The sequence below is a fragment of the Alligator sinensis genome, unplaced genomic scaffold (assembly GCF_000455745.1).
Source record: "Alligator sinensis unplaced genomic scaffold, ASM45574v1 scaffold531_1, whole genome shotgun sequence".
NCBI lineage: Eukaryota > Metazoa > Chordata > Crocodylia > Alligatoridae > Alligator > Alligator sinensis.
Window position 1 is genome coordinate 136,047 of NW_005842173.1, and position 15,838 is coordinate 151,884.

Genomic DNA, 15,838 nt, shown 5'->3' on the forward strand with positions numbered 1-15,838 from the left:
CCACTACATCTGGATCCTGTCTGCAAAGAGCCCCACAGTCTGGATCTGGCCTCGGGGAGTTGGGTGAGATTGACACCCGTCTTAGAGAATTGCTGTAAAAAGTGGTCACGGTTTTGTCCTCTAGGGTAGAAGATGATGAGAATCAAGACTCCAAATTCTGTTCCCAGTTCCACTGACTCCTCGTGTGACAGTCGCAGATTATTTGGGTCAGGGTTTTTCACGAGTGCCAGCTAATTTTGTGCACTTTGTTTTCAAGTTACCCAGCTTGAGGCTCATAAAGCTTTGGCTCCGAGAGGTACTGAATCACCATTAGCTCCCACTTTGACCAGGTTCACACAATGCATGTGCAGCCGAGCTGGGAACAGAACATGAGGTCCTTTGCCTCAAGTATATCCACCTACCAAATAGAGCTAGCAATAGTACAGGCAGTCCTTAGACTTACAACACAATTGGTTCCTGAAAACTGCATCTTAAGTCGAAACACGAACCGATTTTCCCATAGGAAACAATGTTATAAATGGGGGATTGGTTCCTGAACCAAGGCCCCATACCCTATTTTCACCAAAAGTAACCTAGAATTCTGTACTCAATCAATTATGAATGAGTAATATTGCTACGTTAGTGTACTTATATTGTAAATAGCAATCATATTGATTTGGAAGGACTTCTTTGAGGTCACTTTGCTGGACTTTTTGAAAGGCCCTCGGTTGGACTTTTTGAAGGGTTCTTGGCTGGAGTCGTCTCAGGAGTCTCGGCTGCAGGTTTTTCTGACGTCTTGTCTGCTTTCTTAAAGAAAGGACATTTGGACAGACGTTCTCCAGGGAGATGGGCGACACAGTGAACTTGTTCGCTGGCGTGGCGTCGTATCGGCTCAAACGTTGTAAAGTCGAAACTGTCGTCCAAAAGTCGAAACAGGATGTCAATTTATAAACATTGTGAGTGCCGTTTGTTGTAACTTGAAACATTGTAAGTCGAGGACTGCCTGTACAGTGTTCATTCAGGGGCCATCCCTTTGCAGTATGCTCATTAAGGGGTAGTCCCAACTGGAGTCTTAGTATCACTTACTTAATAGCAATCACTTCAATTCTATCTGCATATAAGCTCTACTCACACTTGCAGTGCTGTATAACTACTTCACTCACCCTTCAGTTCAACCAGCAGGATCAGAGCCTGTGAGCTGTCGTCTCACACACAGCCTGATTGCCTGCATTATAAGTTATAGCACCGAGCAATGAGAAATGCTTGACACTCGAGTTGGCTTCAAGCTTATAATGCAGTGGGTTAAATTCATCCCTGGAGTAATAAAGTTCTCTTTAAAGAATTTATCCCAGGGATGAGTTTGGTTTGGGGTGTTAGTGCCATAACACACAGCTTCTGGCCTTGGATTGCACTAGTCATCCCAAAACATGTATCCTTCGGGGCGCAAATTTAGGTGTGAAACATCATTTGTTTAACATTCTTCTTGATATACAAAAACAGTCTGTCATGATATTACTGTTTCATCAGAGCCAGCAGAAGCAAATGCATGAGATCTTAAAACACCTGAGCCAGCAGGATGAGAAGAACAAGGAGTCTCAGCAGAGCCTCGGACAGCAGTTGAACAGCGAGACTCAGAAACAGAGCTGTCTCATAGAGCAGCTCAAACAGATGGTGGCTGAACGAGAAGCCAAGGTGAAAGAGCTGGAAGAGGAGGTTGGGCAGCTCACGCTTCAGGTAAACCTATCAAAAGAAATGAACTATCAGAGCAACTCCTTGGAAAGCTCTCTCCCTGTTTCTAAACACGCCGCCCTCCCATGTTGTTTGAGACATTTGCTGGCTCAGCCTACCAGCACCTGCCCACTGTGACAGCTCCAACTAACGCCAGGGTGATCTAACAGGGAGACTCAGACTTTCTTTGACACTGGTGCGAGCCGTTTCCTCAAATCATTTGCACAGCAGAGATGATGTGAATGTAAACTGACATCAAAGCTTTGCAACGTGCTCCACAAGCTGCGTTACAGGGACTGAAAAATAGCAGGCAAACCACATTCAGCCTCTCTGAAAATGGGAGGGAGGATAGCCCAAGGGTAAAAGTACCAGCCGGGAACCTGGGACACCCAGGTTCCCGTCCCTGCTCTGGCACTGACCTCTCACATGACCTTGAGCATGTCACTTAGACTGCCTCAGTGGGACCCCTGGAAGAAGTGGGCTGGTCAGTTGTAATGTACAGTTCCTCTACCACCATTGACACCCATGCTGCTTTGGGCTGATGGGCACTGAATGAATGGTGTGGTGGAAACTAGACAACTCAGAAAAATTCTAGGGCAGAGGGACAGCAGTCATTAACTGGCACATGTGTAAAGAAAAGGCGAGGGATGTTGAGATGAGAAGCAACTCCTTTCTGGTCTATTATGTTAATCTGCCTCGAGGTCTCGTACGACATGGGAGCAGCAGAAAAGGCCTCAGTGTCGAGAAACCCAAGTTTGATTCCCTTCTCCATCAAAGGCTTCTGGTATGACCTTGGGCAAGTCACTTAAAGGGCAGATGCTTAGTGTACTTAGGCACCTAACTCCCATTGATTGCAATGGGCATTCTTTGCTTATGTACTTTTAAATAAATAGGCTTCAGCCGCTGGGTCTTTCAATCTCGATCTGTAAAAAAGGGGTTGTATCACTTTCCTTGTGCCACTGCAGTGTTGTAAGAATAAATACATTCAAGACTATGAGGTGTTAAGGCGCTACAGTGATGAGGGTCATAGAGGTACCTAAGTTAGGTAGAACTGGGGCAGAGCACAGATAAACTTTGATCAGGATCAGGTTTTCAGTCGACCCTGAGCGGACCAATAGTTTGGCATGAAACTGGCTTTGTTTGAGGTTTTACATGCGTTTGGGAGGGGGTTGTTCAAATAAGTTTCTGCAAGGGAGAGAACCAAAGAACAAATTCCCACGAAACCCGTCATGTTAAACACCCTGGGAGATATATGGCTGTATCCATCTGAACACAGAACAGTTATGGGTGTAGTTCTGCTCTGCAACCGAGCCAAAGTTGTACAAAGCACAGCTGGCTTTAAAATCTTCTCCAGCAGCATCAGAAGAAAGAAGCCACTGAGGAGGGCAGTCCAGATGTTTCGGACTCGCTGTCCTCCGAGCTCTCAGAAGATGCAAGTTTTACTCTAATCAAGTCACCAGCCTCCGGCGGTGATCATGTTGGGAGGATTGTGTCTGCTCGGTAAGAAAAATTTAATTGAAATCTTTAAAATTGATATGAATTATTCAAAGGCATATTTTTTTTCCTGCCAGCGATTCCAAACCACAAATGCAGCCTCTGGAGGATTATAGCAGATCATTTGCAGCGTATAGGAATCTCTTAATCATATTCTCTCTTAGACATTTGTCCTGGGACACAGAAAGATACACTTAGATGCAGCCATTACTACATTTGGCATGTTTGTAATACAGCTCGTTCTCTTTCTCTGGCTCAGATAATATTCATGCGGTTAGCTTAAGTGCCTTCGGTTTTTTTCCCTGAGAGAAACTGAGCATCTAATGGGCACAGCTCTGAAAGCGGGATGGCAAATTAATATGAAGCTCTGGTTTAGATATGCTATAAATCAGTAGTGTATTATTTAAATCAATAAAACTGTCTTTGTAGGATTTCTTCACAGAAGAGTAGAAGGTTCAAAAAACATCTAGTAAGTTGGTTTTCTTGCATTCCTCCAACCAGCGATCAAAGACTGTCATCTTGTTTACCCTGGTCTAATACCAAAGTCAGTTAGTCAGTCCGCACATGCATATTTGTCGAGCCATGCGATAGCATCCTCAGTGGCCATGTGCAGTTCCAGGACCACACGGCAGAGACCCTCTGATATGAGAAATGGAGATTGGCATTACCACTAAACAAGTTCCTTATCACAGATCCTACTCTCTCCCCACCCAGCTTAAACCTGCCATCCCACGCCGTCAGTGGGCCTTGCTGAATAGGTGGTGGACAGGGCACGGTCTGTGTGCAGCCAGCCTGCACCATTGAGGTCTTTGTGACAATCCAGACTGTAGCTTATGCCAAATGTAGGTCCTGATCCTCACTTATACAAAGGCCGCTCTACAAGGCCCATCAGTGCTTTAATGCCAATGCTTAAAGCAGCTTTAAGTGACAGGAAAGTACTTCTATACCTACTTAAAATCCCTCTGTACTTTTAGTGATATATAGTGGCTGTAGTATATTCGAGAATGAAACCCAGTGTGCAAGGCTTGTCTTATGGGAAGCAAACCCACTTTCCAAAGTTAAAGTTGCAGCCAGCTCCCGTTATATAAACCCATTTTATCACTCCTCTGGCCTTGACTTGGAAAATGAATTTGGCCTCAAAATTGTTGAATTCACTCTGAACACCGTCCTCAATGTTTGACGGAAGTGCAGCCACCTCTGTTTGAATTCTAGGTCATTACAGCATTACCCTGATTTAATCCTTTTGTCTCATGTTGTTTCTCTGTAGCTCCAAAACCTGCTGTTGGCTTTGCAGGCTTTCCCTTTGATAAAATCTCCTTGCCAACTCGTATACCAGTTTTACTGGAAGCAAATGTGTCTAAATGTAGTTAAACAAAGCTGTGCGCAGTATTTGCAGGTCTGCTCCTGATTGCATTAGTGTCAATGGGCGTTTGGGTTTTTTTTAGCCATTGGATTGAACAGATGCAGGAACAGACACTATATGTGGGGTTTTGTTGTGAACACCTTCATCTTGCCTTGGTTTATTATAGCTTAGAAAAAACACAGGGACCCTTCTTGGACTGGCCATTGATAAAGTGCTTCCCCTCACTCCTGCTGATGCAGGCTTTGTGGGCTAGTGTTTCTCACAGAGTCCTAGCCTCTCCATAGTCGTGGCCCCAGGATTTTCATTCTCCCACATGCCCCTTCTCACAAGGCATCCTTGTGCTTTCTGGTAGTGAGTCCCTGTCTTACCCACTAACGCTTCTCCTAGAAATTGCATCCAATCTGCTAGGAGGGCAAACAACATAACTGGGCTAATAAAGGTTGCCCATCTTTGGTCAAGAGCTTGATAAAGGCACCTAAAGGTAAAGCATTAATTTTAGCCTTGTATTCATGGCTAACACAGCCAGGCAATTAAATACATCTATCATTAGGAGTGCACCGAACGAGGCAGAGCACAGCAAGAACTGTTATTAGGATGATCAACGTGCCTTTAACTATAATTGATTGATGAACCATGTATTCCTTTTGATTTAAAATGTTTAAAAGAAAACCTTTACTTGGCAGAGGAGATAAAATGAGAAATGCTATAAATAGAAGCTAACGCTCTGGGTAAGTCTAAAACTGAGAGCCTTCATCTGAGTGAAAACGCTGTTGGGCAGAAAGCAGGGTAGCTTTGCGCCTTGTAGACTAACCAAAACAGAGCTGTAACCAGGTGGGACCCCAGAGACACCTGAAATTGTGCGTTATGACATCCTATTTGCTACAGATGGGAAGAGAATCACTTCAGCTGCTCTGATTTTTTTGTCCAGTAGAGGACAGCGATTAACACAGCCACAGCAAGGGTGACAGGCAGCACCAGGCATAATATTACAATGCTGATTTATTGTTACCCGTGCTTGCTTCCTCACAGCACCGTGTCTAAGATGGGGCATACGCTTGTAGAATCTGCAGCTACTAAGCCTTCGTCTCCAAGTAATAACATCACACAGGGCAGGTACGTATACAAGCAAAGGAGCATTTCCTCCCCACCCAGCAGGGATTAAACTGCATCAGCAAGAGGTCTTGATCTTTGTAGCCAAAATCTTCCCTCTGTGTCCTCTCTACTTGTCAGCATGAAATTGTTTAGGCGCAGACTAGCTCATCCTTTGCTTGATTAATTGTTCACAATAGAGGATGGACTTGTATCCACTTAAGATACCTCCTCGAAGTCATGCTCCACAAGCGTCTCCCAAATATTCTTGTATATGTGGATAAGTATGCATATATCCACATAGAGCAAGCTCGTGAGGTCCCTTCCGGCCCCTAACTTCTACGTGAGGAAACCGAATATAAAGGAAGCGCGTGGCCCTGGAGTACACGGGAAAAGTGGCCTCTTCCATCGGATTGCAGGCAAGAGAATTCAAATCCCCACGCACCGATTGATGTTCAAAGCAGGTCCACTGGAGAAAGCCGTTACCAGCTGCAGATCATTGTAGATCTTCCCAAGGCTTTGCAGCATACACAGGCAGGCACTGGAATGGGAGTAGGGCTTGGCCAGTTGATCAGTGTTGGAAGGTTTTACAGAGGAGATTGGATTAGGAGAAAAAATATTGAGACGTGAAATGCCCTTCTGGGGAAGTCCACACTTGTTTTATTTGTATAACTCACTTGGGGATGGTGTTTGGAGCCGAGGGGGCAGATGAGATGGGGAAAGGTTGGTTCAGCGATCTGGTTCTATGCTTAGCCCTCCTGCCAATACATCTTTTAAGTCGCATCTTTGTTTCAGCTTTTTGCAGTCATGGCAAGTGAAACAGATTGCTTAAGTTCTCGCTGTTTCTTAGGATTGCTGACACTGACAGCCCAGATCTGAAAGCGCTGCAAAAAGAGATCACAGAGTACAAGGCTCTCCGCCAGGCTGCTGAAGTGGAAAGAGGCAGGCACACAGAACTAATCGCTGTGTTGCAGAAAAGGTATCAACTGATTTTGCTGTTTCCTTTCGAACATTTGAGAGTCTCACACATACTGCATGCTATATGCCGTTGGGGTGATACTTTTCTTCCAATAGGTGCTGCTTTCTTTGAACGCTTACTCTCGCCAAATAGTGTTTTTCCTTTTCAGGTCTCTTGGAACAAAAGGACAGAAAAAAACAACCCAGCATCAATTTTATTAAGCCCAGAACTTGTTGCCTTTGTGGGTGTTTAGGGTAATACGAACGCCATAATGTTATTGCAAGCATCAGTAGTGAGAGCTGTGATCAAAATTATAGTCAGATTTCCGTTCCAAGGCATTTTGGTTTTCACAAGCTCATAAAGCTTGCCCAGCAAGTCTCCTTCTGGCTAAAATTTCCCACACTTGCCACCAGCAAAATAGTGACTTTTATCTTTTTTAAATGAAAGTTTGAATAAACTCCAAGCATCTGTTTTAGTTATAGAAGAGTGCAGGAAACCAACCCTTTCCTCTTTAGACAAGTTTAGCTGGGGTCATCTAGACCCAGCGCTCTTTCCTGCCTATGCAGGGGGTCGGACTCGATGATCTATTGAGGTCCCTTCCGACCCTAACATCTATGAATCTATGAATCAATGAAAGTTTCAGGTGCAGGTTTTGCCCTGAAACAAAATCCAGAAGATCTTCTTGTCTTCATGAGATATTTCCATCCCTTCATTTTTTAATGCATTAGGTAAATATTTTGCTTGCTTGACTTTATTTTACACTGGATATCTTGCTTCACTTACCTGGATTTCAGCTTGTGCAGGTAATTATGGGCATTAATGTATATATTTTATATCTACTGCTTCATAAGGACCTGCACAGATACTATCCACACACGTACGCGCACACACTTTTTACTCATGCTTGCACTCCCACTGATGTCATTGGTACTGTGTAAGTAGGTAAGGATCGGGCCTTGAAATATGAAATAATAATGATAGGAAGCACCAGACTCAACAAAATTCACTGCTAAAGGTGAAATGCCATGGAGCGGCAACTCAGCAGTCCCACAGGCATCCCAGATTTATCCTGGGCTGTCGCAGGGGTTATCACAAAAATCTCACAAAATTCACAATCTCTGTAAGGCTCCAGGGTAATACAATGCTGTTCCACTAATATTTTAACATGGATATATAGAAAAAATAAGCCTTTGCTTAGAGCTGAGGCACTAAAACTCATGTTAACAAGGTGTAGAACAGTGGAAGGGATTAAAAAAGTGGAGCTTGCATATGATGAAAAGCTGGAAAAAAGACCCTGATTTAGGACTCCACTCTGCAAACACTTACCACTGGTTAGAGCACCTACCCATTGAAGTAACAGGCTGTGACACTGGGAAGGACCAGAGTTCAAGGGCAGCTCCGATCTGAGTTTTTGTCAATGCAGGCTGTCACAAAACCTAATCAGCCCCTGTTTTCCACCGTTTCCCTAACACAGAGCTAGGGATCACTTAATGCAATGAAAAGCAGCGATTTCAGAACCGCTAAAACGAAATACTGTTTCATGCAGCACATTGCCAGCCTGTAGAAATTCACTGCCACAAGAGGTCAGAGTGTCTCTTTCTATGGCTGCAGTTTTAAAAGAACAATATAATTTTATGACTCTTATAATGTTTTTAGCTATGTAAGCTGAAAGAGTAATAAAAAGACTCCCATCTCTGGCTTCGGGAATCTATAGCAATCACCCGCGGGGGGCTGGAAGTAAGTTTCTCTCCCTTCACACAGCACTGTACAGTAGGTGAAGTTTATTGTTTCAATCATCTGGTCTCGGCCCCTGCCCTAGATATGGTGCACTGCTGGTCTGATGAAGTCCGGCAGCTGCTGCGGTTGTGTCAGAGTGGACACGATAGGAGGTAACTCTGAAATAAAGACATGTTCCCACTGTAGGTCCTTCAACAGCTGAGCACTGAAGTAGCCATGACTGCTTTCCTAATAGCAGCCTGGTGCATAGTTCAGCCTTTGCCATAAATTCTCTGGAGGCCTCATCGCAGTCCTTCAGTGTGCTCCTTAGCAGCTGAGTTTATAGAAGGTGCTACTCAGCTGCTCTTCATTTCGCACATTATAAAGGAGACGTCTGTGGAAATCATTGCTATTTATATGGAAAGACAGGATGACTCTCTGCTTGAGGACAAAGTAATCACTTTGCCTCGGTGCTATTCCAGCGCATTGAAAAATGGAAGCAGTTTATTTCTGCTGTAATAACTGATCTGCCCTCAGCATCAGTAATTGTTTGTTTGGGAAATTTATGAGTGCCCATTGCTAAGGGACCTGGGTAGCTTCACTCAGTAATAATTATGTACAAGTCAGAAACTGTGCTGACTACTTAACTCCATGTTGCCCATGGAGAGGCTCCATCTTAGATGAATTGCACTGGAGCATCTGCCCCTGGGGGCATGGCCAAGTCTCCTATTCATGTCACTGAAAGCTGGGGCAGGATTTGAAACCAAGATGCAGTAAGGTGGGTTCTTTATGCATAAAGAAATACTGACGTGTATTCAGACTCTGAACTATTTTGAACCCCAGGGTGGACGAATGCCACAATCAAGTTTTGGAAGCTGAGAAGAAGCTTCAAGAAGAACAACGTAGATCGGTCATTTTGGAGCAGCAGCTCGAGAAACTGAAAATGGCACAGAAACCTCCTACCAGGAGCAAAGCCGGTGAGGCGCACCACTTTGCTCGGGAGCATCGTCTCTATTACTTCCACATTCAGCAGCCAAGGAGAGAGAGACATAAAACAGCTCCAAGGAACGGCACCAAGAGCAAAATCCTGGCCTTACTGAATTATTCAAACTTTGTCTTTGACTCCAGTGAGACCAGGATTGCACTCACAGCACATAAGGCTTTGCAGGGTTGGACCCTCAGGGAGGAATTTGATGTTGCAGTACGTTGCCACCATTTCTGCCACTGTGTTTGCTTCACTCTCTTGCTCTGAAAGATTTGGTTGAAGGTTAAATTAAGAGCAGAACTGAAGGATGCATCCCGATTTAAGGCCTGTCAAGGTCTATGAAAAACTATGGCTGGTGATGAAGTAATTAGATCTTGGGTAATTTATTACCTCTAGAACACGATAATCTCCTGCTATAAATATGAAAGGCTCACTAACACAGTTAAAGAAGCAAAATTCACTGCGGAACGTAAAATTTTTATTTCCTTGATCAGAGCCTTTTATTGGTTATGGACTGTGGTCCTGTGAAATATCTAAAGCTATAAAATTGTACATATTCTTAAGGAAACTTTTACAGTAGTTTCCCTTTCTTTAAATACTCTGATAAAGTAATAAGACATTCGTTATATAAGAGGGATCACAACTTCCATTTGACAAGTCACTCAGCTGCTTCTGGTCTGGCTGGCTTGCATTTAGGCCTTATGATCCATACATGCTGCACATCTCCCTCGCTTCCCTCCAGACATTTCCTTGTCATTCTTTAGGCCCGAAGCAGGCTGCATGGCTGGAAGGGAGAAAGGGATGGTACTGCAGCCATATAGCGTTTCTCTGTGGTTCAGCTGATCTCATGCGTTTGGTGTGCCTAGACAGGTCCATACTGGTAGAAAGTTCTCCAGTCCATGCAGGGAAGTGTTGGTTATTCACTGGGAGCTAGATTCACATGGGGACTTCCCTTAAGTATTGCATGGTCTATCTTTTAGTTGCTACACCGCCTTTTAGCATTAATGACCAGAACTGGATAACTTCCCTGTTACAATACTTGGGGAGAGTTAGGCAGCTAAGAGAGTGGGGTTCATAGAAGCCAGCATGCTGAGTGGGGACTACCTGTGCTATCTAGCAGGAAGTGCCAAGGCCAGGGGCACAACTATTTTGAAGCTGTTTCATTTTTAATAAAATACTTAACTATTCATTAGAGCAGGGACTGGAACCTGAGTGTAGCAGGCACGTCCCCTAGCCACCAGGTTATAGGGTCACTCTTGTGTTCTGTGAATGTTTAATTATTGATGTAAAACGGCATAACTGAAACAGGAGACTCACCTCAGAATACCCTGTCACCCAGGAGTTAGAGCATCTCCTCTAATTTGTCAATTGGTCATCTTCTGTGGCTCCGGGGTTTATGTGCCAAACTAATGATGGGAAGGCTGTGAGGTTAAGGCTGGGTGTGGGCCACTGAGATTCAGTCTGAAAGCACAGTCTTGATTGATTTGAGAATTTTTTGCCAGCAGATCAAGGGCAGTGATTCTTCCCCTCTATTCAGCACTGGTGAGACCACATCTGGAGTCCTGTGTCCGGTTTTGGGCTCTTCACTACAGAAAGGATGTGGAAAAGTTGGAGAGAGTCCAGTGGAGAGCAATGAAAATGGTTGGGGGATGTGATTTATAAGGAAAGGCTGAGGGAATTGGGCTCATTCAGTCTGGAGAAGGGAAGACCGAGGGGGATTGAATAGCAGCCTTCACCTCCCTGCAGGGGGGCTGCAAAGAGGCTGGAGATGGACTGTCCTCAGTGGGGGCAGATGACAGGACAAGGAGCAATGAGCTCAAGCTGCAGCAAGGGGTGCTTAGGGTAGATATTAGGAAAAGCTTTCTCACTAGGAGGGTAATGAAGCACTGGAACAGGTTCCCCAGAGAGGTGGTGCACTCTCCATCCTTGGAGGTGTTTAAGACCCGGCTAGACAAAGCCTTGGCTGGGATGATGCAGTTGGGGCTGGTCCTGCTAGGAGCAGGGGGTTGGACTAGATGTGACCTCCTGAGGTCCCTTCAACCCTCATTTTCTATGATTCATCTCTGGTCTATGGCAGGCAGTGGAGGGATTTGAATTTGAATTTGGGTATCTCAGCTGCTATGTGAGCATATTAATCCCTGGCTGGGAGGAAGGTGGGGTAGAGGGTGGTGTTACCATTGCTTCCATTCAGTGTGGGATGAGGATTCAACCCTATGGGGCAAGAAGCAAGTACCTGCCTTGTTTGTGAATCCTGAAGGGGCTTAAGTGTGAGATTGTCACTGGGCTGCTTGGCCTTGTCAGGACTAAGGTGAGCCTCTGCATTCCCAGGGGTATAAATATAGGCACCTAAGGGGTTGAGAAGATGCTGTGTGGGGTTTTGTGAGTGCCAGTGGCACATATGTCCCATATAAAAATATGCAGTTACTCTTTTTCATTAGAGTTCATGCCCTAGTTGGATCTCTGCAGTGCTAAAATCCCATCATTTGAAGGAGAGTTAAACAGTGTTGCTGATCACTTGTGACTGCACAGATCACAGCGCTCTTCAGTGTAGAGGTGTTACCCTGTTTGGCACCCACTTGCATTTCCCCTGCAGTCTCAGAAAGCAGCAGTATCCTGCATATCGTGTCCCAAGCCATTTTTGCTTTGTTGTTTTGGGATAGTTAGAGCTCAGGGTTTCACCTCGAGGTGTCAGTCATTTGTAGTTGGATGAAGCACGGCCAATTTGGATTCCATATACTATAGCATACATACCCATGCATAGATTAAACCGTAAGATCACCCTCCTTGTATATCCCAAGACCAAAATACAGTGTTGTGTTATAGATACATCTAGATATAAAGATATCTATATCTGTAAGGGGAAAAAATGGTACCTAAATCCCTAACTTGAATGGGCAGTAACTCGAATCACAAGCTCTCTTCTTTTAAAACTGTACTTGCTGTGAGCAAGAACGCTTCTGAACAAGAAGTGAATCTACAAATCTTTAAAATACTCCTTTAACAGAGAACTTAGCTTTTCCTAATGCTGTTAATACCTGATAATTGAAGAAATAAAGATAAATGAAAGCCCGTGGTATAAAGGAGGCGATGGCCCCACTAATTAGCATAATGCTTAACATGCTAAATTGGGAAGAGCTGATCTAATTGTGAATGCTAATGTTTTCATTCTCTCCCAGGCAGAGATTGTAGGTGCTGATGCTGGCAGAGGACTTTGGCTCCACACACAAGAGCAATCCTCTTGTCAGGATCTAAAATTGCTCCTTTTTTCTCTTTTTCAAAGAAAAAGTGCTCAGGGAATACAGAATGCAAAGCACAATCCAAATGATTTACAGGGAAACACTCCCGTGTTTGATCAATTGCCTAAAATAAAATAGCAGGACAAAGGCAGCTTCTCATTTACACAAAGTCTGTAGTTTTTTCTCATATGTTTTATTTCTTTCCCCACTCACCAATTACTGTATTTCGAACAGGAAGGCCAATATATTTCAGATTTCCCCTGGGTGAGTTGCTCTGTCTGTTTGAATTGGTGGGAACAGCACTCTCTCATGTTGATACAGGTCCCAAATGCAGGAATGTATCTTTAATAAAGAAAGCACTTGAGCACGTGCCTCTCGAGAAGCACCTCAGTGGGTGCAATAGGGTCATAGTGTTGCTGTAGGATGTTCCGGGGAATATGTGATAAGCAAAATGTATTTAGTAATATCTGCTACGTTCCCAGACCTGAGGAAAGGCACTTAGTCTCTCCCAACTATATAACTGTGTTATGACTAACGTCTCTCCCAGCTATAGACCTGATCCAGTAAAAGATATTACCAAGCAAACCTTGCTTCTCAGCAGGCATAATGGAGATCTCCACCTCGGGTATTTATAAAACACTGTCACTATAGCCATGAGTGGGAAATACAATTACAAGAAAGATGAGCATCAAAATAATCTCATTCAACTGTTTACACGGCCCACAGCTTTAGCCACTTGCGCTTTGTTTCATATAAGTGTTTTCTTCCCTAATTAGCAGCCCCCCACCACCTCCCCGCTGAAATACAGTCTCATTCAGTTTGTAATTGTGCTGAAAGGAGATTAGAGCAAAGCAATCTTCCCGGTGTGTTTGCAGCCTGCTCGTGCCTGCACGTGGAGTGAGCAGGCCCCTTCCCTTTTCTCTGTCCCCAGAGGTGTATGCTGCTGTTGACTTCACAGGGTTGCCTTTGCATTTACTAGCCCTCCATGCTATGATTGTGTCCGCAGGTCAGTCTGCAAATACCGCCAAACATACCTCGACTGTGGGCGACAGGAAAGATGTGGCTGCAGTTCAGTTCTCCGAGGTGCCCCTGGAGTCTCAAATAGAAGAGCTGAGCACAAGGTATGGCTCCTCTTTCCTTATCCTGGGTCTCTCTTGGCTTCCTCCAAAACTCAGGACCTAAGCTTAGTCTCTGTCCTCTTATAGATTAAACCAGCCCTGCTTGTAGAGCTAAATCCTATTTCTGTCTGGGCATGTCTACATGAGATGCTAACCGCACAGTAGCCTAATAACACTGCACAGTAGCGTGCCAGGCAAAAACCATGCTAATATGCTGCTGCACAATAGTATCAGGCTATGGTACAGTAAGTAGCCAGCGCAGTAGTGCAAATTACTGCACATTGATTTCTTACTTGGTTAACCAGGTACTAAAGTTAATACACAGTAACTACGGTGCATTAATGAACATGTAGATGTGCCCTCTATGTATCGAAACGGCAAGCAAGTAGCCACATAATGGTAGTTTGGGCACCATTTATATGCAATATGTGATTCGACTCTGGGCATACACACGAGCATGTTCAGCAGAGCTGTCCCGTGGCCAGCAGCTGTGTGACAGAACAGGATCCAAGCATAAGGCTGGGAAAAGTCCTGAGGTTTTAGCTGAGCAAAAACTCACAATGAGTGTATGTCAGAGACGGGAGGAGGAGGAGGAAGACGGCAGTGATCTTCCCACCTTTTATCACAATAGCCTTGTGGGTAGAGCTCTTGTATCTCCTGCTCTGTGGGTCAGTTCAATAACTGACCCCCCAACCCAGAGGAGAATTAAACCTATATCTCCTGCTTCCTAGCAAAGCACTTTAATCACCAAGCCACTGCCTAGACATCCCCTGAGCCCCTATCTAGCTGGCCTACTGAACAACCAAGAGAGGGAGAAATGTGGGGCCAGGAGGAAGAGAGCAAGCCAGAGGTTGTGTGTCTCTGTGAGAGGGTGAAGACCCTGAGTTATAACCCAGGCCTCTGCTCCTACTGGGACAGAACCACCCCCAAGAATTGCAGTGGGCACAGATTCACCCATGTCACTTCTGGCAGGCATACGTCCCGGGTGGTCCTGTTTCACCATGGGGGGAGAAGCAGAATCCCAAACAGTGCAAAAGTGCCAACACCAGCAGCGCTGCGGCTGCGTGCATGCCGATTTAGTCCTCGGTGCTTGTGTTCTTGGGGCTGGATCCTCACTTGGGATAAATCAGCACAACTTTATTGAATGTTGGCACAGAAGATGTGAGAGATACCAGGAAACAAAGCATTAGGATATTCCCTTCTGTCTCAGAGAGCTGGGGAACAAGTGTTGAAAAGCCTGATAGTCCTTGCTGCAGTAAAATTACCAGCAAGCATGTGTATGGAGGCTTGCTTTCCCCCAAGGCCAAAGCGCACTTTCTATTTGCTCCGACCCTCCACAGTGAGACTGAACATTTCCTTTTGTGTGCGCGTAGGCTTCTGATCCAGGTGGATGAAAACGAGGCACTGAAGAGAGCCCTGGAGAGCACTGCAAGAATGAAAGAGGAGGATTTCAAACTGTACCAAGAGACAATGAGCCAAGTCAAGGAGATCTTTCTACAGGCACTGCGGCAACAGAAGCAAGAGAAGAATTAAAGCAGGGCATTCAAACTCCCTTGGTCTGCAGCAGGAAGAGAGTCTAAGAATAGATCCAGTGAATTGAAATGCAGGAGCAGTCTCATTAGCCGTTTCCCCAGAACGTTTAATTTTTTAGCACATACAGGAGAGGGTGAGAAACACTGTTGAACCTTACATTATAAAGGGACTCTTTAAATTTCAGCAGATCCCCAGTTGGAAGAGTTAGCAAGATCTCAGCCCATGACCGTCCATGCAAGTTGGATGCACTTTATCAGAGCTCCAAGGCCACAGCCCTAATTATGAGCAAAACTTCCCTGGGTTGCACTTGGCCTCTGCTGGATAAGACCCCAGGTCTAAAATGCTCCTATTTTAATCTACAAATATAGAACCTGTTTCATATTAAGCTGTTTCTCAATATCTTCTTTGTAAACCATGCAGGGATTAAGCTATATTCTTTTAATTAAATAGACACAGTCGCAGTCAGCATGCAGATACCTGTCTGTCTACAGCTTTTCCGTAGCAGCTGTCTCCGTGCTCCTGCGTGTTGCCAATGCAGCCAAGTGAGAGTGGTCTTCTGCTCTTTGGCCACCCTGGTCTTTTGAGTGTTTTGGGTCTCCGACCAAGTCTGTTGGGGCTGGCAAGCTACTGCCAAAAATG

General features: G+C 44.9%; 1 protein-coding gene across 1 annotated transcript in view; it reads left to right on the plus strand.

Moving 5' to 3' along the window:
• CCDC13 (coiled-coil domain containing 13) overlaps positions 1–15,598 on the plus strand; it is a 34,081-nt gene extending 18,483 nt beyond the window's left edge. Inside the window, exons 10-16 of the mRNA XM_025206825.1 lie at positions 1,507–1,713; positions 3,065–3,207; positions 5,594–5,683; positions 6,516–6,632; positions 9,171–9,454; positions 13,555–13,669; positions 15,040–15,598. Of these exons, the coding sequence (XP_025062610.1) occupies positions 1,507–1,713; positions 3,065–3,207; positions 5,594–5,683; positions 6,516–6,632; positions 9,171–9,454; positions 13,555–13,669; positions 15,040–15,199 (1,116 nt within the window). The 3' untranslated portion in view covers positions 15,200–15,598. The remainder of the gene's footprint in view (positions 1–1,506; positions 1,714–3,064; positions 3,208–5,593; positions 5,684–6,515; positions 6,633–9,170; positions 9,455–13,554; positions 13,670–15,039) is intronic.
• Positions 15,599–15,838: the final 240 nt, after the last annotated feature.